At 41.0% G+C, this 23,151-nt stretch overlaps 1 protein-coding gene across 1 annotated transcript in view; it reads left to right on the top strand.

Moving 5' to 3' along the window:
- SLC6A4 (solute carrier family 6 member 4) overlaps positions 1–15,924 on the top strand; it is a 36,238-nt gene extending 20,314 nt beyond the window's left edge. Inside the window, exons 7-14 of the mRNA XM_084651175.1 lie at positions 398–501; positions 1,907–2,034; positions 2,479–2,591; positions 3,733–3,864; positions 5,052–5,151; positions 5,514–5,614; positions 8,610–8,777; positions 14,824–15,924. Of these exons, the coding sequence (XP_084507301.1) occupies positions 398–501; positions 1,907–2,034; positions 2,479–2,591; positions 3,733–3,864; positions 5,052–5,151; positions 5,514–5,614; positions 8,610–8,777; positions 14,824–14,898 (921 nt within the window). The 3' untranslated portion in view covers positions 14,899–15,924. The remainder of the gene's footprint in view (positions 1–397; positions 502–1,906; positions 2,035–2,478; positions 2,592–3,732; positions 3,865–5,051; positions 5,152–5,513; positions 5,615–8,609; positions 8,778–14,823) is intronic.
- Positions 15,925–23,151: the final 7,227 nt, after the last annotated feature.

Genomic DNA, 23,151 nt, shown 5'->3' with positions numbered 1-23,151 from the left:
TGCCATTTGTCAGCCTAGGATACTGTCAAGGGTGAAACACTGATAGCTGGCACAGTTACTGAATATTTACTGTGTTGTGTATAGAAATGTGGTAGCATTTCACCTATGGTGACCTTCTCGAAGGATAAATCCTAACTATGCCACGAGTGAAAATAAGTATGATGGCCTCACTGTGCTGGGTATTTGCCTCTGTCATAGAACTACAAAAGTATTTGTCACACTTCAGCACAAAATCTTTGATCCATGTAACAAGCTCTTAATAAAATATTTGTTAAGATAGGACTAGACTATATACAGGCTGTTGAATCTAATTCGTAGCACCAGTGGACTGTAGAGTGGCATTTGCTCTATGTTTAACACCATCTTTTCTTGATCCTCTGCCTCTTACGTTTTTCAGGTCTGGGTGGATGCTGCAGCTCAGATTTTCTTCTCTCTAGGTCCAGGTTTTGGGGTCCTACTAGCTTTTGCCAGCTACAACAAATTCCACAACAACTGCTACCAGTGAGTTCCACCTCAGTGTAAGAAATAGTCAATAAAAGGACAGTGTTAGAATGTAAACAGTTTATGTATTTTTTAAAAAAATGAGAAATGTAACGCTGGTGAAAGTTGCCAGGTTGTCAGTCCTGTAGGGTGAATTCTATCTGCAGAACAGGTACATTCCCTTTAGCATCAGCGCAATCTTCCCTCACATCACATCCAGCCAATGTGCCTCGCTTCAAGGCAAGTTGGGAGTTTGCTTTCCATGTCTACTCAATTATTATTATTTATTATTGTCTTGTGGCAGCACCCAGGAGCCCCAGTTGCGGACCAGGACCCTCTTGTGGTAGGCTCTGTACAAATATGGAACAAAAAGATGGTCCCTCCCCAAACAGTTTATAACCCATGTAATTCTTGATCTCTGCTGAAACTGCCCATAAGGGGGCCAATTACTTGTAGAGGTGAGGCTGTGATGCGGACACCTGTCCAATAGGATCTGGACTAAATCCACCCCTGAACAGCCATCAGATTGTAACAGTATTTAGTTACTGCAGTTTAGATCAGCTATAACTTGGTAAAGGGCTCTGTGGGTTGTTTCCTTATTTTCTTAAGGATGTTTATTATGTCCTGTGAAATGAAACCTGCAAATCATCATTCTCTCTAAAGCTATTACTATATCATTCTGAATCCAGTATTAATTAGATTGGTGTGATGTGTCTGGTATGCAGCCAAACAGACAGCCGAACAGATGTTGAATGAAATGTCTGAAGTTCTTCCTTAGACCTATAAGACACAACAATTCAAAACTCTATCCAAAAGAGAGCCAATATATCAACAGACAAATCAGTAGTGCCCCAGTTTGCTGGGCATAAAGGAGAGACATACCTTGTCTCATTCCAAGACAAAACAGGACATCAACAGGGCTGGGGTACAACCTTTAGATGTCCTTTAGAGATTCAGGCTGCATCATACTGGTAAATGGATACTATCAATGGATCTGGGAGCATGGTCTGTGATAATCTCAAAATGTTTTAAAACTACCAGTACCTATCAGTCCAACGATCATTTCACCAGTGAAATGCAGCTGCCTTTGGGGCAAAACATAGCAGACAGGTGGACAAACGGGAGAGCAGGAGAAAATGTAGCTAAAGACACCAAGACGCCTTACTACCCTTCTGAAAAATGCTATGTGATTTTTAGCATCCATGCAAAGACAGAACCTTAATTTTCCTAAGGTCTTTCCCAACAGACTCTCACATATTAAAATATATGAATGAATATTTATATACCCTGGAAAGTTGAAGGGCTGTATTGAAACGTGCTCCCAGGTGGTCTAGATAGTTCAAAATCAATACTGTGCCTTCTGGCAATACACCATTCTTTCTGGCAGATGTTCGCTCTCTGAGATTCATTGGGTTTTCTCTTCCAGGGATGCACTGGTTACCAGTACTGTGAACTGCATGACTAGTTTTGTGTCTGGATTTGTCATTTTCACTGTGCTTGGATATATGGCTGAAATGAGGAATGAAGAGGTGTCGGAGGTTGCTAAAGATACTGGTAGGGGAACTTATTCTATTGCTGTCTTAAATTTCCTCTGAAGTTTCGATAGAACTTGTTTGATTACATTCCAGATGGGGAGATATTCTTACCACACAAACATGACCATGTAATCCATTTAAAATTCAGGATCAGGGGAAAGACCCTGGCCTGGACAAACACTCCAAACTGCACAAAATGTTTTGTATATACTATGATTAATCATACTGCTTTATGACTATCATAAAACAGTGAGCAGCATACGGTGTGCTACACAGCTCCAAAATGGTTCTACGAAGATAAAAGAATGTAGAAATCATGTTATATGTCACCTAGTGACCCTTACTGTGACTACACTTGGTAACACTCCCCTGTGGACAAAGGCATTTCCAGGTGTGAGTGAAATGGTCCCTCTTTTTCAGAGCAGAAGGAAAAATAACCACCTGTTCTCCCTCTTGGTACCAGGGCCCAGCCTTCTCTTCATTACCTACGCAGAGGCCATTGCAAACATGCCTGCTTCGACCTTTTTTGCCATCATATTTTTCTTGATGTTACTCACTCTGGGATTAGACAGCACGGTGAGTGGGTATCATTAGTGAGAGGGGCCCTGAATGGATGGATGAAGTTAAGCATTTGGAATTATTCCAGCATGTTCCAAAATAAATCTGCAGAATTAAACGTAAACTCTTCTTTTGATAATAGAGCAACTATACTAATACGCTGAGGTCCTTGGATGAAGGGTGCTAAATAAGTGCAAAATGCATTGCAAACATTCGTTAATCTTCATAACCCCTGGGTCACAAAATAGTATTTATTATCCCTATTTCAAAGTTGGGGACACTGAGGCACAACACGATTAAATGATTTGCCCAGTCACACAGTAAGTCAATGGCAAAGCTGGGAACAGAACCCAGAATATTCAACTTCTAGAACCCTGCTTTTAACCAGCAGGTGATGTCCTCTCTCTTCTTGTACATTGGAAGCATTTAATTACCTGTCAACATGCAAGTCAGTGACATGTTTCTGGGATTTTTCACAGGTAACAGGATTTAGAAGGTGGGAACAGAAGGTGGATTTCTCAAAGTGGGGCACAGTGCTATAAAGATTTTGCTACGAGCCACATAGTTATTGCAAATTAAGGACCAAATTCAATCCAAAATCAACTCCATTGACTTCATAGTCTTAGCTATAATGAGCCATTTACTTATTGTTATTTATTATTTGTAATATGGTAGTTCCCGTTATGTGTTAGGCACTTCCCACACATATGAGACAAAATCCCTGTCCTAAAGAGATCAAGGTCTCTGAAGACATGATGGAGATGTTTCCAGAGCAGTCACCTCAAGCCTATCACACTCAGATACATGCCAAAAGTTCATTGTCCTAATTGTATCTTATGGTATGTCCACACTTAAAACACTATAGCAGCACAGCTATAGTGCTTCAGTATAGACACTCACTACAGTGAGCCAAGGGGTTCTCCCATTGCTGCGGGTAATCCATCTCCCCAACAGGTGGTAGCTAGGTTGACAGAAGCACTGGCTAGGGTTAGGTTGACATAGTTCTGGCTTTCAGAGGCTGTGGATTTTTCAAATGTCTGAGAGATGCAGCTACGTCAATGTACGTTTTCATTGTCCAGCAGTTGTGGGGTGTGTGTGGGGAATGCAGGGTAGGAAGGATGCTTTCTTTTTTTCTATGACTCTTTGCTGTGCTTTTCAGTTTGCAGGTCTGGAGGGGGTGATCACTGCAGTGCTAGATGAATTTCCACATGTCTGGGGCAAGCGCAGGGAATGGTTTGTCCTTGGTCTGATCATTGCTTGCTTCCTGGGGTCATTAACAACTCTGACATTTGTAAGTACCTCACCCAACATTGTGAACCTTGCTTATTGGCAGTCGGCTCTAGCTGATATCTGCAGGAGGGAAGTGTTTCCCAAACAGAATCTCAAGGAGTCTCATCAAATATGTGAAATCCTATTAGTCCAGTTGAGAGGAGTTGTTTTCCTTATAGGGTTGGAGACTGTCGGTGGAATGAATGTGAGCAGTCGTGCTCATGAAGGAATCTGACAATGTTGTAACTTGACAAAGTTTCAGTGTACAGTACATAATAAACCACACAAATACTGCTCAGACTGGTACTATACCACGACGCAGTTCATTCCAGCTGATTAACCGTTCAAACCTTCACCCAAAATCCCAGCTTTTACAAAATTAAAAATTATCAGTTTAATTTTCAAAGGGTTAGAAATAAATTTCAAATCAAGAAAAGGATGGATACAAAATCCAGTTCTAGAAACTACCATAAATGGAATTTAGTGAACTGGAGTCCAGAAGCTCCTGGCACTGGATAATGGCTCATATGTGAATCTACAGCACTTACATATTCCTTCTTTCATACATGCCAAATATTGTCCTAAGTTACACCTATGCAACCTCTGTCTAGTCACTGGGGTTTCATTGCTGTAACAGGAGAACAAATTGGTCAGCTTTTGTAAAAGATGTGGGGGAAAAATTCACTGGCTTTTACATTCCACTGTTTGTTTTATGAGAAATTCCCTCCTGGTTTAAAGCATTTACAAGGAGCCAGGTTCCTGTAGAACACACAACTCTCTTTTCTTGTAGCTGAGTCCAGATCCAGGAGGAAAGAATAGAACGTAATGCTGCCTTTGTTTCCTGCTCAGTAACTAATGCTCAGGGACAGAGAAGGAAGTTGCCATCAAAGGAGGGCACAGAAAAGCACAGATCCCATCGGATTAGCTCATTAAAATCCAAACTAGAAATGTGTGCCGCTTCCCTTTCAGTTTTTCTGCATGTCCGTTCTATTGGCAAAGGATGATCACAGGAAGTTAAAGCAAGAGTACTGGACAAGTCATTAGTACTGTCAAGTATTACTCAAGGCCAGAGCAGGCAGCAAGTGATGGGATAGAGTGAATTTTGCACGGGTGAATGCTCTCTTTCCAAATGAGGAGAGTATATGACTAGTAGTACAAAACTTCTATTCTGGTGATTTTGGCTAATCAGTACCACAATCTCTTCTCTAGGGTGGTGCATACGTAGTGAAGCTGTTTGAAGAATATGCTACAGGCCCTGCTGTCCTAACAGTGGTGTTTCTGGAATCCATTGCGGTGGCCTGGTTCTATGGTAAGATTGTTCCTGCACTTACAACCCATGCCGACCAGACTCCCGGGCATTTGCCGAATAGTATTTCCGCCAGCTTTGTGGACAGGGGTACTGATGTCACATAGAAAAAGCAATTTACAGATTACTTAATCGGAAAACAATGTTACCAATTACTTTGTCATGTAAGCATAGTACAATCTTGATCTCCAAATGGGTTGGGAAACACTGAATGACTTTGGATAATGGAGGTTTCTGTGTAATGAAAAGGTTGCAGGGACACGACCACACTGTTTTCTGGTGGATGCTAAATGCATTTCCTCGTTATATCAACGTTTGAATAACCTTTTTCTCCATGTCCCTCTACCATCCATTTATTTTCACAGGCATCAACCAGTTTTGCAGTGACATGAAGGAAATGCTGGGCTTCACTCCAGGCTGGTACTGGCGACTCTGCTGGGTAGCAATCAGCCCCATCTTTCTTTTGGTGAGTTCATCTTCCCAGCCCAAGACAGTCAGTTTACTAGTGTAATATCTTAGAGTTCCAGATATGGGATTTTCATTTACATAATATTCACGTTCTACTCTCTAATGCCAGCTTTTGGAAGCCAACAATCTTAAATCAGTGAGACTAATCTGATAAAAGCACCTAGGATTAGTTAGTAGATCAACACTGAGTTTGTTTGGTTTTTTTTTTTTTTTTGTTACTTAGATAAACAATGATGATATTGGAAAACTTTAATAACCTGCAACACAGGACAAGGCTAATTTGATCTTTGCTGCTTTAGATTTAGGTCAGTGAAGTAAAATAGTAAAAGGATGCTGATAAAAAGCACAGAAAAAAGAGAAGTTAAGATAACAGATTTACAAGCTGTTTGATCAGCCACTGCCTGGCAACTTTAGAATACACCTACCCAAACTCTACATCACCAGAGAGCATCCTTCATAATCAGCAACTGGTGCCAGTATCCCCACAGCTGACTTGGCAAAGTTATTACTAACATTTTTAAACAAAGCCTTCATTCCCTGTTCCAAAATTAGTTCACCCTGTCTTTTATTGTTGCTTGGCTTGGATGCAAGGAGAGTAAGTCAAGATGGAGGTTTATGGAGGCAAACAACACTGCTGGGATGATTAATGTGTGTTTAACTGTTTTCCATTTTATTACCTGTAGACAAAGGAGTAAAAAAAAAAAAAAAAAAAGCTATAAATAGATTTTTCACCACAAAAATAATTTATACACTACTGTCCTGTCCATGATCCTGAAACAATAAAACTAAATTACATGAAGAGCCATATACTTTCAGTGATGTGGTTACTAGGCAAAATTGATATTTACGGTCTCTATGGAAACTAAAACAAGAAAAACCCAGACGTAGGTTTGGTGGCTCTCTTTGGTAATTTTAAACATCTAGTGCCGGGTATCCTCTGATGTAATTCTGTGAAAACTAAGTTAGGATGCTTCCCAAAACAGTCACTAACATTAATTTTGCAATGTACCAGTTTAATACTTCAGCACCTTAGGTTTGACTTCAATGAGAACTGGAAGCACTGAGCATCTCACAGGGTCGGATCCAATAAGCTTTAGCATAAAACTGGAACGTTGCCATTTTAGTATTAGAGTAAGAAGAAAAACATAAATCCAAGAACTATCGATTTCTACAAGTCAATCTGAGGTATCAGGGATCAAACCACAATGATTTCTGGCCTATAATCAACACAAAAGCTGGTAAGTAATCTCTCAATCATACAGCATCTGCAGGCTCCTGACAATGAATCAAGCACTGGAGAAGACTGCCAAATGCAATGAGTTGCTGCTGTAGATAGTGGAAATTCCTCTATTTGGTGTTAAGGAAGAGTATTAGAACTACTTGAAGAAAAACTAGACATTCCATGTGACCTCAAAGAATTCTTGAAACATTTATACAACTAGTACAATACTATTTAAGCTTAACAAACATGGAGTTACACAAGAAAACACTCTCTTATCTTCAACTTTTCACCATCTGCCTGGAGAAAACATTCAAAAAGCTGGACTCTGAAGAAAAGATAAAAGATAAAAATAAAAGATAAAAATGGTACATGAACCACTTCAAATTTGCAGGTGACATCTTTGTTTAGCCCCTGAAAGAACTTGAAGCAATAACCTGAGAAAGGAACACAAAAAGCAAGGAATGTAGTTGTGTGTTAAATATACACAACATAAACATTTTCTAATGAAATTGTGGAAGAGGAGAAAAAAATTACACTAGATCAGAATAAATTATAAACTTTTATAGAGCATGTGTGCGCCAAGTGGTGCATAGCATTCCAAATCAGCACAACAATAAAAGGGAGAGAGGAATCAAAGTTGGATGAATCCTCTGGAAGGGTAAACAGTGTCTTCAAGAAAAAATTCTTTCACCCCTATTCATTACCAGACCTAATTATTGGCTATGGGATTCTGGATCACACTGGATTCAAATGGAATTTTTTTGACCATTCTATCTTAAAATTCAGTAGAATTTTAGAATTGGTATTCAAACATACAATACAAGATCAGATCTGTGGTCCATTTATACATCTAAGGGCTAATATGATCCTTGGATGTATAAACAGGAAAGTATGGAGGTGATTTTTTACCTCTGTATACAGCATTGATGATGCTGATCATAGAATACTGCATCCAGGTCTGGTATCCACATTCTAAAACAGATATTGAAAAAGTGGAACGGGTGCAGAAAAGAGCTAGAAAAATTATTCAAGTACTGAAGAAAATACCTTCCACTTAACGAGCACAATCTGTTTAATAAAATAAATAAATAATAATAAACCACTGAGAGGTGACTTGATTATGATGTGTGAATACCTTCCTGGGTTGAAAATACTGGGTACTAATGGTCCTTTTCGCTCTAATGGAGAAAGGCAGAACAAGACCCAATGGCTGGAAGTTAAAGCCAGACAAATTCAGATTGGAAATAAGGTGCACATTTTTTAACAGTGAGGGTGATTAATTATTGGAACAAACTACCAAGGGAAATGTTGTACTCCCTTGCTCTTGCTGTCTTCTAGAAGATATGCTTTAGTCAGTCAAATTACTGGGCTTGACGCAGGCATAACTGCATGAATTTCTCTGCTCTCCAGTCTCCCAGAGATCAGACTCTGTGATCTAATGGTCCCTTCTGGCCTAAAAATCTACAACTCTAGTCCAATATCCTGTCTCTATGTTTGGATTCAAGAATACCGAGAACAGGTCATTATGGAATAAATTGTCCATAAGAGGAATTTTCTTCCTAATATCTTATCTGTTAAGGTGGCTTATGACCTAAGCATGAGGATTTACATCCTTTCTAAAGTAACTGTGGATTTTCTCATTATTCATATAAGTGCTTAATCCTTTTTGGAATCCTGCTACGATATATTGCAGCAGTTGGTCCCAAAGGCTAATTACGTACTATGTAAAAACATTGTGTATTTGTAATATTTTCTTGCATTTTTATTTCAGTTCATCATTTGCAGTTTTATGTCCAGCACTCCTGATCTACGGCTTTTTGATTATAACTATCCCTATTGGACCACTATAGTGGGTTACTGCATAGGAACCTCCTCTGTTATCTGCATTCCAATCTACATGGCTTATCGGTTGATAATCACCCCAGGAACATTTAAAGAGGTATCTGATGTGTTTTATTTGTTCAAGTTCATTTTTGATGGGATGTACTTCCCACCCCACTACCCAGCTGTACATAAGGAGAGGTGGGAAAATACTGCATAGGCACTTAAGACAAAAAGATGGTCTGTTAATGATGCTCCCATATTTGCCAGGTGCTGGATGTATGGATCAGCATTGCAAGAAATACCTCCTTGCCATTAATACAGAGGAATGGTGGGTTATGTATGATAGCAGAGTGCCAGCTCTGCAAAGAATTACAGTTGAGAATTCCTTTCTGTTTAGAGAACAACTCTTCTGAGTGCTCTAAAATCCACATGGTTGTACAGATTGCCTTGAAATTAGCTCTGCCACATGGGATTTGGGGTAGGCTTAGTGATTGAAATTTGGGGTCTTTTGAGCAAGCGGTTCCTAGAATACAGCTGTCCCCAGGAAATCAGCTTTTCTTAAGGTTCACAGATTCCATCAACTTTTTGTTTTTTTACTCAGACCAAAGGCTCAAACCACGGCTCTACATGCTCAAAGGGTCTCAGTCACTCAACATTTACCCCTGCCAGTGCAAGGGACCCACTAACCTTTTGGAGGAGCAAAACTGAGTGAGTCTGGCTCTTTAGGCAGGTGCATGCTAACACTCACAAGCCAATGGATTACACTATGCACATGTGGACAGAATCCCAAAAGAATTACTAGCCAAGCATGATTCACAGGACCTGTGTGACTCAAGGGGACGTTACAGCCACTGAACGTGAGCAACACCTGAGGCACTGTGAATTCAAACCCAATCCATGGTAGAAAGCTGAAATGAAACCTAGGCATGTTGGTATAAACTGCCTCTGTCCAAGGCTGTTTTATTTTTATTTTGGGGAAATGTAATCTGAGTACAGCAGAAACTTCCGAAGGCATTTGTGCTATTTCAAAAAGAAAAGAAATTACACGTGTGAATGATTGCTGGGAAAGAAGTGGGATTTAGGAGGCAGAGGAGTGGAAGGGACGAGGGGTTTGGGTCTTCAGGGAGGCAAGGGGGTTATACAGAGAAGGATAAATAGGGAGGAGTAATAGGGGAGGGGTTTCAGGACTCGGGTCAGGGGGAGTGAGTGGGGATTATGGGGAAGTGTGAGGGATGACATGGAGGTGGGTGGCAGGGCAAGTGTGAGGAATTAGGGGTGCCTGTCATCCCCACATTCTTCTCTTCTGTGTGTGTGCTGGGAACAGGGGGACCCTGACCCTCTTGGGGTATCTGAGCTCCTCTCCCTACCCACTTCTCATATGAACAAGGATCTGTGGGAGCCCTGTCCCTCTGAGGATGCCTTTCCCTGCCTCCCCTCTCTACAGGAATTTGAAGCCCTCCCCCTGTCCCTATGTGGAATATGGGAGGCCCTGTCATGCAGAAGGGGTCTGGGCCCGTCCTTGCCTCCCCCTCTCATTTCACTGAATGGCCCACTTCACACGTCTCAGAGCCTGCTCTGCTTTCGGTTCAGCCTGTGCTGGGAATCTGGCTATAGCAAAGCAGCTGCTGATGATTAATCTCATATCAAATTATAGTGGAGCACTGTCCAGTTCTGCCATTGTTAAGATTGTGAAGATGTTTCTGTTTAAAGGTTAATTCTTTTAGGTGCTCTAAAATCCTCATGCTTCCTCACTATGTCTTGAAATGTGCTGTGTGCTTTACTGGGGAAGGGTAAACGATCCATATTTGAGAAAAGGATTTCCAAGATACAGCCCCTGGAAACTAACAGGTTTTCTTAAAGTTCACAGATTTCTACCCATTTCCTTGCACACACCTGGCTTCTCAAGTGCTAGTGGCTTAATGTGACAGGAGGGGAAGGGGGAGGTGGGAATGGTGGCAGAGGGTAGGATACGCGTTGTGGGGGGATGATGGTAGAGGAGGGTGGAGCAAAAAAGAGAGCTATACGAATCTTCTCTCATACTTAAAGTTACTGTTCTCCTTGTGTAATAAAACTTGATTTTGGGGCAAGGACGACATCTGAGATTTCTCTCACTGGGCTTTTAGTAACTCCAAACTCCAAACACTTCAAAGCACAACCATTATCCCTATTTCACTGTAACAAGGTGGGGGATGGGAGAGGCACACACCCAGGTATCACACAGCAACATAATGGAGAGAACAGTGAACTGGGAGTCAGAAAACCTGGGCTCTATTCCCACCCCTGCCTCATGCTTGCTGGGTGACCTTGGCCATATCACTTTACTGCTCTGTGCCTCAGTTTCCCAATCTGTACAATGGGGATAATGATGTTTCCCTCCTTGGCAAAGTGCTATGAGATCTATTGATGAAAAGCGCAACGTAAGAGCAAGGTATCATCATCACCTGGCCACAACTGAATCTCAGCTGCACACCTGCATGATAACTAAAACTGCCTAAATGACCACTAACTCCTACTAACAACATTTCTCTGTTAAAAAAAATCTAGGAAATTCACTGACAAAAAACTTTGCTAATGGAGAGTTAAGGTTGTCCAGTGGTATCTCATGTCCTTGAACATTGAGTTCAGCAAAACTCAAAATGTCTGAAAAACAGGAACTGATGTGTTAAGGTACACATCCATGCAACCTTAACCCCCCCCCCCTTGGAGCAATGCCTCAGTACACCCATAGCACATGCTCTCACACTGCACAGCACTACACAGGAACTACCTATACATGCCCAACACTGACCCCATCTGCTGAAGTTTTCAACCTCTTCACCCTTATGCACATGATGCCATCTCACACTATGGTTTCACTTACCCGTCATTAAACCCACAGACCACACTCATCTCCCACCTAGATGCTGAGAATTCCCATGGCAAGAGGATCCATGTGCCCCACTGCTACATAACACAGAGCTTAAATAAGGCATACTTGATCTGTCAAGGTACACATGGACCTCTTCCCTTAGATTACACATATGAGGGTTAGGGAGAGGGGCCATACACACAGCCAGGGGGACCCCCAGATTGTCTCATATTACAATCACAGCTCTGCCGAACTCTCCAACTAACCCTCCCCTTTCAATACAGCTATACCTAACACAGCGAATGCAGCTAGAGTACACCCAGACAATTCCCAGGGACTACTGCCAGCTCCAGGGTCACAGACTACAGTTGTGTGGGCGTGAACCTTAACTCTGTATTGCCTGGTTTTCAGAAGTCTGAGTTTTACAGAACAATGTTTTTGAAGGGCACAAGGTACCACTGTAACCTTCATTCTGTGTTAGTATTTTTGTTCAGTGAATATTTAAGACGGTTAAGTGCTGAGAATTAGTGTTTGATCGGAATAATATACATTGGTAAAATGCTTTAAGATCTTGGATGAAAGGCACTATAAATGTGCAAGAGATTAGTAGTAGTACAGTGTGATGAGTTTTGCCAGTTACCCTGATTTAATCACAACAAGGTTTATCCTTGCATGGATTACTTCTGAATCTGTTTTGGAAGGGGCAGAGGATGGTAGAAGATATGAACTGCTTTGCTCCGACAAAAAGAAAAGGAGTACTTGTGGCACCCTAGAGACTAACACATTTATTTGAGCATAAGCTTTCGTGAGCTACAGCTCACTTCATCAGATGCATACTATGGAAAGTACAGAAGATCTTTTTATACACACAAACCATGAAAAAATGGGTGTTACCATACACACTGTAACCAGAGTGATCACTTAAGGTGAGCTATTACCAGCGGGGGGTGGGGAACGGGACGGGACCTTTTATATGATAATCAAGGTGGGCCATTTCCAGCAGTTGACAAGAACGTCTGAGGAACAGTGGGGGGTGGGGGAGATAAACATGGGGAAATAGTTTTACTTTGTGTAATGATCCATCCACTCCCAGTCTCTATTCAAGCCTAAGTTAATTGTATCCAGTCTGCAAATTAATTCCAATTCAGCAGTCCCTCGTTGGAGTCTGTTTTTGAAGGTTTTATTGTTGAAGTATTGCCACTTTTAGGTCTGTAATCGAGTGACCAGAGAGACTGAAGTGTTTTCCAACTGGTTTTTGAATGTTATAATTCTTGATATCTGATTTGTGTCCATTTATTTTTTTACGTAGACACTGTCCAGTTTGGCCAATGTACATGGCAGAGGGTCATTGCTGGCACATGATGGCATATATCACATTGGTAGATGTGCAGGTGAACGAGCCTCCGATAGTGTGGCTGATGTGATTAGGCCCTATGATGGTGTCCCCTGAATAGATATGTGGACACAGTTGGCAACGGGCTTTGTTGCAAGGATAGGTTCCTGGGTTAGTGGTTCTGTTGTGTGCTGTGTGGTTGCTAGTGAGTATTTGCTTCAAGTTGGGGGGCGGTCCGTAAGCAAGGACTGACCTGTCTCCCAAGATCTGTGAAAGTGATGGATCGTCCTTCAGGATAGGTTGTAGATCCTTGATGATGCGTTGGAGAGGTTTTAGTTGGGGGCTGAAGGTGATGGCTAGTGGCGTTCTGTTATTTTCTTTTTTGGGCCTGTCCTGTAGTAGGTGACTTCTGGGTACTCTTCTGGCTCTGTCAGTCTGTTACTTCACTTCAGCAGGTGGATATTGTAGTTGTAAGAATGCTTGATAGAGATCTTGTAGGTGTTTGTCTCTGTCTGAGGGGTTGGAGCAAATGCGGTTGTATCGTAGAGCTTGGCTGTAGACAATGGATCGTGTGGTGTGGTCTGGATGAAAGCTGGAGGCATGTAGGTAGGAATAGTGGTCAGTAGGTTTCTGGTATAGGGTGGTGTTTATGTGACCATCGCTTATTAGGACCGTAGTGTCCAGGAAGTGGATCTCTTGGGTGGACTGGTCCAGGCTGAGGTTGATGGTGGGATGGAAATTGTTGAAATCATGGTGGAATTCCTCAAGGGCTTCTTTTCCATGGTCCAGATGATGAAGATGTAGCGCAAGTAGAGTATGGGCATTAGGGGACAAGAGCTGAGGAAGCATTGTTTTAAGTCAGCCATAAAAATGTTGGCATACTGTGGGGCTATGCGGGTACCCATAGCAGTGCCACTGATTTGAAGGTATACATAGTCCCCAAGTGTGAAATAGTTATGGGTGAGGACAAAGTCAAAGTTCAGCCACTAGGTTTGTTGTGACATTATCGGGGATACTGTTCCTGACGGCTTGTAGTCCATCTTTGTGTGGAATGTTGGTGTAGAGGGCTTCTACATCCAGTGGCCAGGATGGTATTTTCAGGAAGATCACTGATGAATTGTAGTTTGTTTTCTCAGGTTTGGTCTACATTAGGGTATTAGATCAGTATAACTATGTTGCTCAGGGGTGTGAAAAATCCACACCCCACAGCGACACAATTGAACTGATCTAACCCCCAGTGTAGACAGAGCTAGGTCAAATGGGAGAATTCTCCCATCGACCTAGCTACTCCCTCTTGGAGAGGTGGAGTACCCACCTCAACAGGAGAAGCCCTCCTGTCAGCATAGGTAGCATCTTCACTGAAGCGCTTCACTGCAGCATTTTAAATGTAGACAAGTCCTCAGACTTTCAGCAGTAGCAGAAAATATGCATCTCTGCTGGTCACTGCAGAAGATGGAAAATTTTATTTTGGTTAGAAGATAGGGACCTAGCAATATATTCCAAAGAGGTTCAGTCAACTCTAGCCATAGGCTGAGGAAGCAATACTAGTTTTGACCTAAATCTATCGACACACCATCCTGCTTCCTCCACCAAAAAACAAAAATAGAAATATACACAACCACCAAAACCATCCATCCCATATTTTACACAAGATCCACCGCAAGCTGGGATGGAATTTGGAAACTTTATTTATATGTAAATATCCATTCAGAAGAGATATGCTCAATAAAGTTGATAGTATTTAAGTAAATGATCACAGGGGCATTAATGCAAAAGTTCTGTAAATTAACCTGGATGTTACCATTTATGTCAACTAAAAAATATATAATAGTTTGTACTTCTCTAGCACTTTACATCTTTAAAGGTGGGTCAGATTTTTCTTTAAGCTAAATCCTTTACAGTGTCCCTTTCAACAGCAAAGTTCTACCTGAAATCTAAATTTGCACAACGTTCATCTAACATGTGTTTTCTTCTCAACAGCGTATTCTAAAAAGCATTACTCCGGAGACAGCCACAGAAATTCCCTTTGGGGACATCCGCATGAATGCAGTTTAAGTTAACATTTTTGGGGGGAGGGGAAAAGGTGTAAAAGTTTAACTTTTCCCATGCTCCCCAACTGTCCATACTCCCCTTTCCAAAGAATTGAGTTTTCAGCTGAGCCAAGGAATGGGTGGGCGTTTTCCATGGAGGCCCAGACAACGGCAATGTGCATCTGGAAAATTGGTGCCTCCAGCACACAGATCCAAGCATTTCAACAAAATCTGCTGCGCACTTCAAACCAGACTACGAGTTCACTGCTGAACTGATTCATTCTGAAAACAAGAGGATGTGTGTATGGGAGAGACTGCATAAACCACGACAGGATGAGTCTCATCAGTTAGGATTAGATTTAGAATCTCAAATCTGTGGCAGTACTCCTGTATTTTTCTCAATGTGATCATTTGTACTGGACCATGTTGTATTTGCTTCTAAAGACCTCATTGCTTAAACTGAATTGAAAAATACAGGAAAGTAGTTCTGATAGCCATATATTACCTGAGTAATACAGAGTTTTATCGCTTAAAAATAATAGGACCCTCAGATCCTTGTTTTGCTGTGGAGTAGGCAGAGAAAGATGTAGAAAACCACCATGAAAAGCACTATGTATGAAGACTGTGTCCAGTTGCACACATATTTGGTAACCGCCCCCTTCCCTTCTTTATGCCACTTACTTTTCTGAACTTTATGGACCATACCAGTTTTCATCAGTTATTTCTTGCCTAACAAGCACTCCACAAATAAAAAGATTTTGTGAAGTCCAGAATTTTGAAAATGCTCAGCATCTTCCCTATTCTCCTCTGGTACTAGTTATACAAAACCTTCAGCCCATCCATCTCTGGGTCATAGGTCAGCTGGCAAACGTTTAAGTTGTTAGCAATTGCTACATTGTGGTTCCATCTGCCTGTCTCTTTTAGCTGTATATTCATGATGACATTTTACAGACAGACTTAGCTTATTTTTTCCTTTAGAAACTGTAGCCCAGTGGTGAATTGTTAGGAGGTCAGATGCTAGAGGTTGGACCATCAGAGCTACATGGACTTCTTTTACAGCTTTTTATGGGAATCAACCTGTGTTTTTTCCTATTGTTTCCTGTTGCAAAACTAAAGCTTAGGGTTACACTTTATACTGGTTGGCACAAATATCAAGTCTAAAAATTCTTACAAAATGTCATGAAAATTTACTAGCTCATGTACTAAATCAGCTCATCCAGTCTTTATCCTGAAGATAAAGATAACAAAAAAACAATGCTATTTTACTCACTCTGGGCCAGTGGTGAGTACAATTCTTCAGGGATGAATTCTAATCATAACTTGAGATGTATTTTGAGGTATTTAATTGCAAATTAAGTTCTACATACATGTAAATTCATAACAGTCTATAAGTACTTATGCCTGTCAAGACAGAGGGTAGGTTAAACAATGATTACTTTTGTACTCAGTTGCATTTGCCAAGTGAATTTCAGGACCATGGACTGACTATGCAGTTACATGGAAATTGCTTAGTTAACCCTATGCAGTTAACATGTAAGTAAAGGAGACATGCGTTATACTGTTACTTTGTCACTAAAGCCTCATCAAATTTTATTATAAAACCTATCACAACTGAAGCTAAAATAGAACATAAAATCTCCTTGTACATCATAATTTGCCTATGTTAAAAATGAAGAGGTTGCCATACAACAGAGGTGGACAAACTACGGCCCGCAGGCCACATCCGGCCCGTGGGACCGTCCTGCCTGGCCCTTGAGCTCGCAGCCAGTGAGGCTAGCCCCTGGCCCCTCCCCCGCAGCCTCAGCAGGCCACCAGTGCTCTAGGCAGCAGGGCTGCGAGAGCCACCAGGTGTAGTGTATTAAATCGCTCCCCGCAGGAATGCGCTACTTACAGGGCATCAGGACTGGCAACCCTAAGTAGTATACCATAAGTAGCACATTCCTACGGGAGCAATGTAATACACTACACCCTTGTAGGGAAGGCTGTGGCTCCCCAAACAGCCTGGTCCCGCCCCCTCCCACTTCCCGCCCCCTGACTGCCACCCTCAGAACCCGTGACCCATCCAACCCCCTCCGCTCCTTGTCCCCTGACCCCACCCCATATCCAACCCCCCTGCTTCCTGTCCCCTGACTGCTCCGACCCCTATCCACACCCTGGGACTCCCACGCCTATCCAACCATCCCCTGCTTCCTGTCCCCTGACTGCCCCCCAGGACCTCCTGCCCCTTATCCAACCCCCCCGCTCCCCTACCATGCCCCTCAGAGCACCATACAGTTTTGGAAACCCCATGTGGCGCTCAGCTCAAAAAGTCTGCCCACCCCTGCCAGACAAGAATTCAAGTAGGTGGGCATCAAGAAATTTCTTCTGAAAGAAAAAACTTACACTGATACAGACTACAAAGAACAGATCATTTGCACAGAGGAGTGCAACCATGATGTGTTTGCCTTTTGAATACTATACATTTTCATCGTCTCTCACAAGACTTTTCTGCTTATGCATATAGACACCCACTTCAAATAATGTCTCTTACACTTGAGCCATAGACATAAGGTCACTTGTCTTGTAGGTCTCTAGCTCAACTCGTTACATAGAAATAATTATGAGTGATGACTGATTAATTCTGCTGACAAAGGGTTACTAGGACCACACAAGTCATTTCTAAAGGGAATAATGTCTCAAAGTGCCATGAGAAAGATAAAATGAATCCATGTCTCATTGGATAATGACTTGCAAGGAGTAACTTAGCAATTTACCCCTCATGTATATTTAAAAACAGCTTCTAAGATGGACTTAATTTTGAGGGGAGACAGACAGCATATCTGCAGGATTTGAAGAAAAGTTATTTAAAATAGGTCATGGGCTATTTTATAAAATGTATAAAAACATCTAAAATTTAATATTCAAAATTAAAACTGATCAACCAGAAAATTAGAAACCATTTGATACAATTGTCAAAAGTTCAACTTTTCTGTCATAAAAGTATTGATGAAAAAATACATATGAAGTGACGGGGGGGAGAAGCAGGATAATTACATATTCCCAGCATCAAGTTTGGGAAGGAAGAAGTCTTACTATGTCTTCTCTATTCTCCCTAATTTGTGTCCAGCCAATACCAGAACTGTGAAGGGTTTATTTGTTCTTTAAGTGGATACACATTCTAAGCTGAATTGTTGCCTGAGCCAATGGCATTCCTGTCAGGAAGGAAATGGGAGGGTTTAGGTTCAGTAAGAGCATTATCTGCATTGAAACCAACGTTTTCTTCCCAATCCCTTGCACAGAAATTGAAACTCAGGATGAGTTCTGGTGGAATAATAATTTTGCAGAGTAATAACCGCAGACATCTCTACTTTTTAGTGGGAGGTGGAAGAATACTTGGACTCTTCAGCAGTAACATTATGGTGCCATGGTACAGCTTTATAGATGCAACTGCAATTGCAAAATAAAAAAAAAAAAAATCTTCACTCGCATTATTTAGACAATACACAACAGTCTGATTTTCTGGGTGGTTACAGCACAGAAAATGAATTAATTGCCCCAGAAGTACCAGTGTTTTCTAGAGGACTAGGAGACAACCAGGAAGTCCTGAGTTTAAAAACAAGGCTATGGACCCACTGTGTAACTTTGGGCAAGTCATTTGTTTTCTCTGACTCCGTTTCCCAGATGAAAAATTAAGATAAGCCTACTTGCCTGTTTCACTGGAGTTCTGTGAGGACTGATGAGGACCACACTTACAAGGTGAAAGGCACTGGAGACATGCAAAATACTAGGAAGTAATTTTCTAGACATACAGATTATAGTTCATAATTGGTGTTACACATTTTATATGCCTTAAAAGGCAGATGGGCTGAACTGACAATTTGCTGAGCACTACTGACAGGCCTAGAACACTATTTGCTGACAGCCATTCAAGAAGTCCTACTCCCTTCTAGAATTTTTCCTCCAGTAAAAGAGTCTTTTAAAAGTTCATGTAATCACTAACGACAGTATCAGCTGTTTCCTTTATTGCTTTTTCAAATTCAAAAGGAAAAACTAGTGTAATTTAATTACAAAGGATACGGACCTGATCCCACAGCATAATCATATCAGCTTGCATAAAGTGAATGTAAAATGCTACCAAATCAGAATGGTAGCTCTTTACATTCTTTTGCAGGGGCTTACACGATGACTACATAAGGTGCTAGGCAGTGTGGGATCATTTCCCTTGCCACTGACGAGGTTGTTGGTTGTTGATACTTTATTATACTCAAGACACTGGCAGCCTGATTCAACTCCCAGGAGAATCAATAGGATTGTTATAATTGACTTCACTGGGAGCTGGATCAGATCCCTAAATATGAAACCACTGTCTTGGCAATCTCATGAAGCAAACTAGGGCCCTGATTCCACAAAGCACTTAAACATGGGGCTGACTTTAAGCATGTGAATAGTCATCCTGAGACTACTCATTTACTTAAAGTTAAGCTCATGCGAGGTGCTTTGCTGAATCAAGGCCTAGGACAGAAGCATCAGCTTCCCCATTAAAAAGCCTTGTTAATCAGAAAGTTTCAAGTTGTTGTAAGGCAAATTCCATAATTAAACAACTGGTTAACTTGGTTGCCAGGCCATGGTAAAATTAACTCTCAACACCTCTTGGAGTCGTTGAACCACTAACTGTTGTACTTGTATACACTAACTAAAGGAACGAAGGTGTATGCTAATGTTAGGACAGTTTTAGTTACTTTTTAATCTTTTAATGCTTTCTCAGGAATGAGAAACACAGGCACATTCTGGATATCTAGAAGGTCAAGAGAACATTCAGAGTTCTGAAGGGAAAAGGTTAGATAAGGTAGGCCCCTTTCTAAAGCCCATGAAACTACTCAGACGAGAGCTGGAGATGCATTTTACTTTATATAACAAGACAAATCAGAAAGGGTATCACTTTTTTTCTCCTTCCTGGATGTTCCTTAATATTGATGATAAACAGTGTGACTCATAGTATTAAAATACTGGATACAGCACAATCAGCTTAAGTAATTCCATCATTCAACCCACACAAGATGTGTAATTATAATTAGCATGTGGTAGTACTGCCCATAATGTGCGCAGTGCTTGCCAAGCACAGATGAAAATATAGATCCTGTACTAAAGAGCATTCAATCTTAAAAAAAACATGCAGGAGGGACACCCTCTAAATCATTTCCTTTCCTCCCCCTAGAATGATCAATTGTCCTGGGTTTTAGGGGAATGAGTCCATAAGCAGGGGAAGGAACCGAGAGAAATGTTTTCTTTGCATTTATTATCTATTCTGCGTTATGTAATTGCAGAAGTGCACCGTGTTCTCATTTACAGTCTTGGGGTTCCATGGAAGGCTGAAGACTGGAAATTAAACATTCTTTAAGAAGCAGAACGTAATTACGAGAGTATTGTATAATCTGGCCTTTTGAAAACTTTGCTTCATGAAAGTTTATTTGCTGTTGAATTCATGGTTCAGAATTCAGTTGAGCAATTCTGTAAATACAATACAGATCATTTTAAATGACTCTGGGCTTTTCACAAAGGAAAATCCATGCTGAAGTCTTCCCAGTGCATTCTGGGAACAGGGCAGTCAGGAAGCCTTCCAAAAGTATATTAAAATGCACAGACCCTTCTTGTTCAGTATAATGCTAATATACCACACACACTATATTTCACTCTTCAAAAGCTGAGCCATCAAGTTGCTTTAGTTCCTGTTTTAATTACAAGTTGGTTTGAGGTTTTTTAAGTCCTCCAGTCTTGTCACAGGTTGGTCTCCTAACAGTGTGTTAGGAAAATCAGTCATGTCAAATCATCTCTGGCTAGCTCAGAGACAAGCAAACTGAGGCCACATTGTCTGACCTCACTTATTTTTATTATTATTAATATTTTACTTTTTTTTCACATCCTTGCTCAAAAATGATTTAAGAATCAACTGTCCCTCAGCTCAACAAGTAGATGTAGATACCTGTATTGGACACGGAACATTACACCTTTGGCCAAAACCATAGCTCTACTGATGCCACACAGGCTACATTGGATTTGGAAGCATTTCAGGCAAATGGATTCCTTCTCCTACTCCTTGGCTCACCTACTGCATAACTAGAGCCGCTAATAAATAGCGCACCACTATGAACAGTGATAAGGGAACTTCCAAAACCAGTTTTATCTTTGTGAACCGGGAGCATGTTTACCTTTCAAACTTTAGTAAGAGAATTAAACTGGAGTTTTATTTGTATATTCCCTCTAACTTGTATATGATGCACTTGTATTAATTTATGCAGCTGTTTAGTTATGAATATTCCAAGCTGGATTGTAAGTCATCAGTATGTGCCTTGTCTTGTAAACTGTTATTGTAATAAATTTAATATCATAATAAATATGCATGTCTGTCCCATCTCTTGAGAGAGAAAAGCATGGATTCAGAAAGACAAACGTTTTCCAACAATAAGATTCAGTTTCAGCAAAAAGAGTATCCACACAGTTCACTATGCTGACCAGACTGCCTCAACAAAAGGCGGTGTAACCCCTTGACTGTTTGTATGTTGGCCCATCCTTGAAAACATCACTTGAACTCCACTGTAATAGGAATATTCATGACATCTGTTTAAACAGAATCACAAAAGAAAACTCCTCCACATTTGGAATAGATGCTTAGTTGCTCAATAAACTTGCATATTGAACCAACTCTAAGGTATTTGTGAATTGACATGGCTTTGCAGTTAGATTTTTTAAACTCCTCTTTCATCTCTGTATACGTAAGTCTGATGAACAAAATAACAGGGAAGCAGGTAGACAGATGCTGCTACAGTTGAGCACCAAGGTTTGATTAACGTTTCCATTCAAGACATATGCCAGGAATATTAAATGGCACTCTTTTCAGAAAATTCAGCTTAAGATTTTGTCTTGATTCAAACCTAATATAGGCAAGTGCAACTCCATTCACTGCACTGGAATTGAACCGCTCTAACACAAGAATTTGGCCTAAAGTCATCAACCACTATCAATCTGAACCCCGTTTTTGTTCCCTTTGCATTCTGACACTCAACTGAGGATGCAGAGGAACCTCAAGCGTATCTCCCATTCTACTACTGAACTTTTACAGACAGAAAAGGTGGTTTATTATTATAGATTTCCACAGGGAAAGAGAAAATAAAGCAGATGGAACATCATATTCAGTATTTTGTAAATCACCGTTTGCAGCTGAGATAACTAAAGCCTTGGCAGGCAATGTCTTCTCAAATACACTCCCTTTCATGGGAGATGTTTAATTCATTGTAAACAGAACTATAAAGGGACCAGTCCACACATTTGTTGCTTTTCCCACCCTTGCCACTGCTAACATTTCCTCTATCTACTGAGCAGGTGTAGAGAAATGAGTATCCTTTCTCCCCAGCCTGCATTAACGAATCAAAACCGGGGTTATCCAAAAGCAAAATATCCCGTTAAATATTACTAAAATATATTGCAATTCGGTTTAGAAAAGGCTGAAGCAATGATTTTGGTGAGGGTTAGGAAAGATTTCAAAGCAAGAGGGTGCAAGGTCTGGCAGGGTAGAGAAGAGAGAAAACTTGGTAGCTAAGATGAAGGGTCAGAAGATATGGTACTGGGGCCTCTTAGCCTAGGCACAGTCTAATTGAAGGCACTGGTGGTTGGCCACATTACTCTCTAGTTCAGTACAGTCAGACTGATAAAACAGTTTGTGATTTCCCTGTAAACTGTAAAAGCAGATTTCAGAGTAGCAGCCGTGTTAGTCTGTATTCACAAAAAGAAAAGGAGGACTTGTGGCACCTTAGAGACTAACCAATTTATTAGAGCATAAGCTTTCGTGAGCTACAGCTCACTTCCTCAGATGCGTATCGTGGAAACTGCAGCAGGCTTTATATATACACAGAGAATATGAAACAATACCTATTCCCACCCCACTGTCCTGCTGGTAATAGCTTATCTAAAGTGATTTCCAGCACAAATCCAGGTTTTCTCACCCTCCACCCCCCCCCACAAATTCACTCTTGTATTTTGTATTCACTTTTGTAAAAGCAGATATATCACCAATATTAAAACAAGCAAAACCCAACTCTGTTCTGAGAAACATTTTATGGCATGTTGAAAAGGACTACTGAAGGTTCTGCATCATTTCCCAAAACCGACTAGGACAATAGTGACTCACCAGTTGTTCCTGAACATACACTACAAAATGTTTTAGTCACACAAACCACACTGTGAATCTCTTTGATGAGATATTTTGAAACTTGACAATTCATCCATGTCAGTGCAACACTTTCCA

This window comes from Lepidochelys olivacea (genome assembly GCF_965140295.1).
Source record: "Lepidochelys olivacea isolate rLepOli2 genome assembly, chromosome: 17".
NCBI lineage: Eukaryota > Metazoa > Chordata > Testudines > Cheloniidae > Lepidochelys > Lepidochelys olivacea.
The sequence above is the reverse complement of the archived record's forward strand: the minus strand, read 5'-3'. Positions and strand labels throughout refer to the sequence as shown.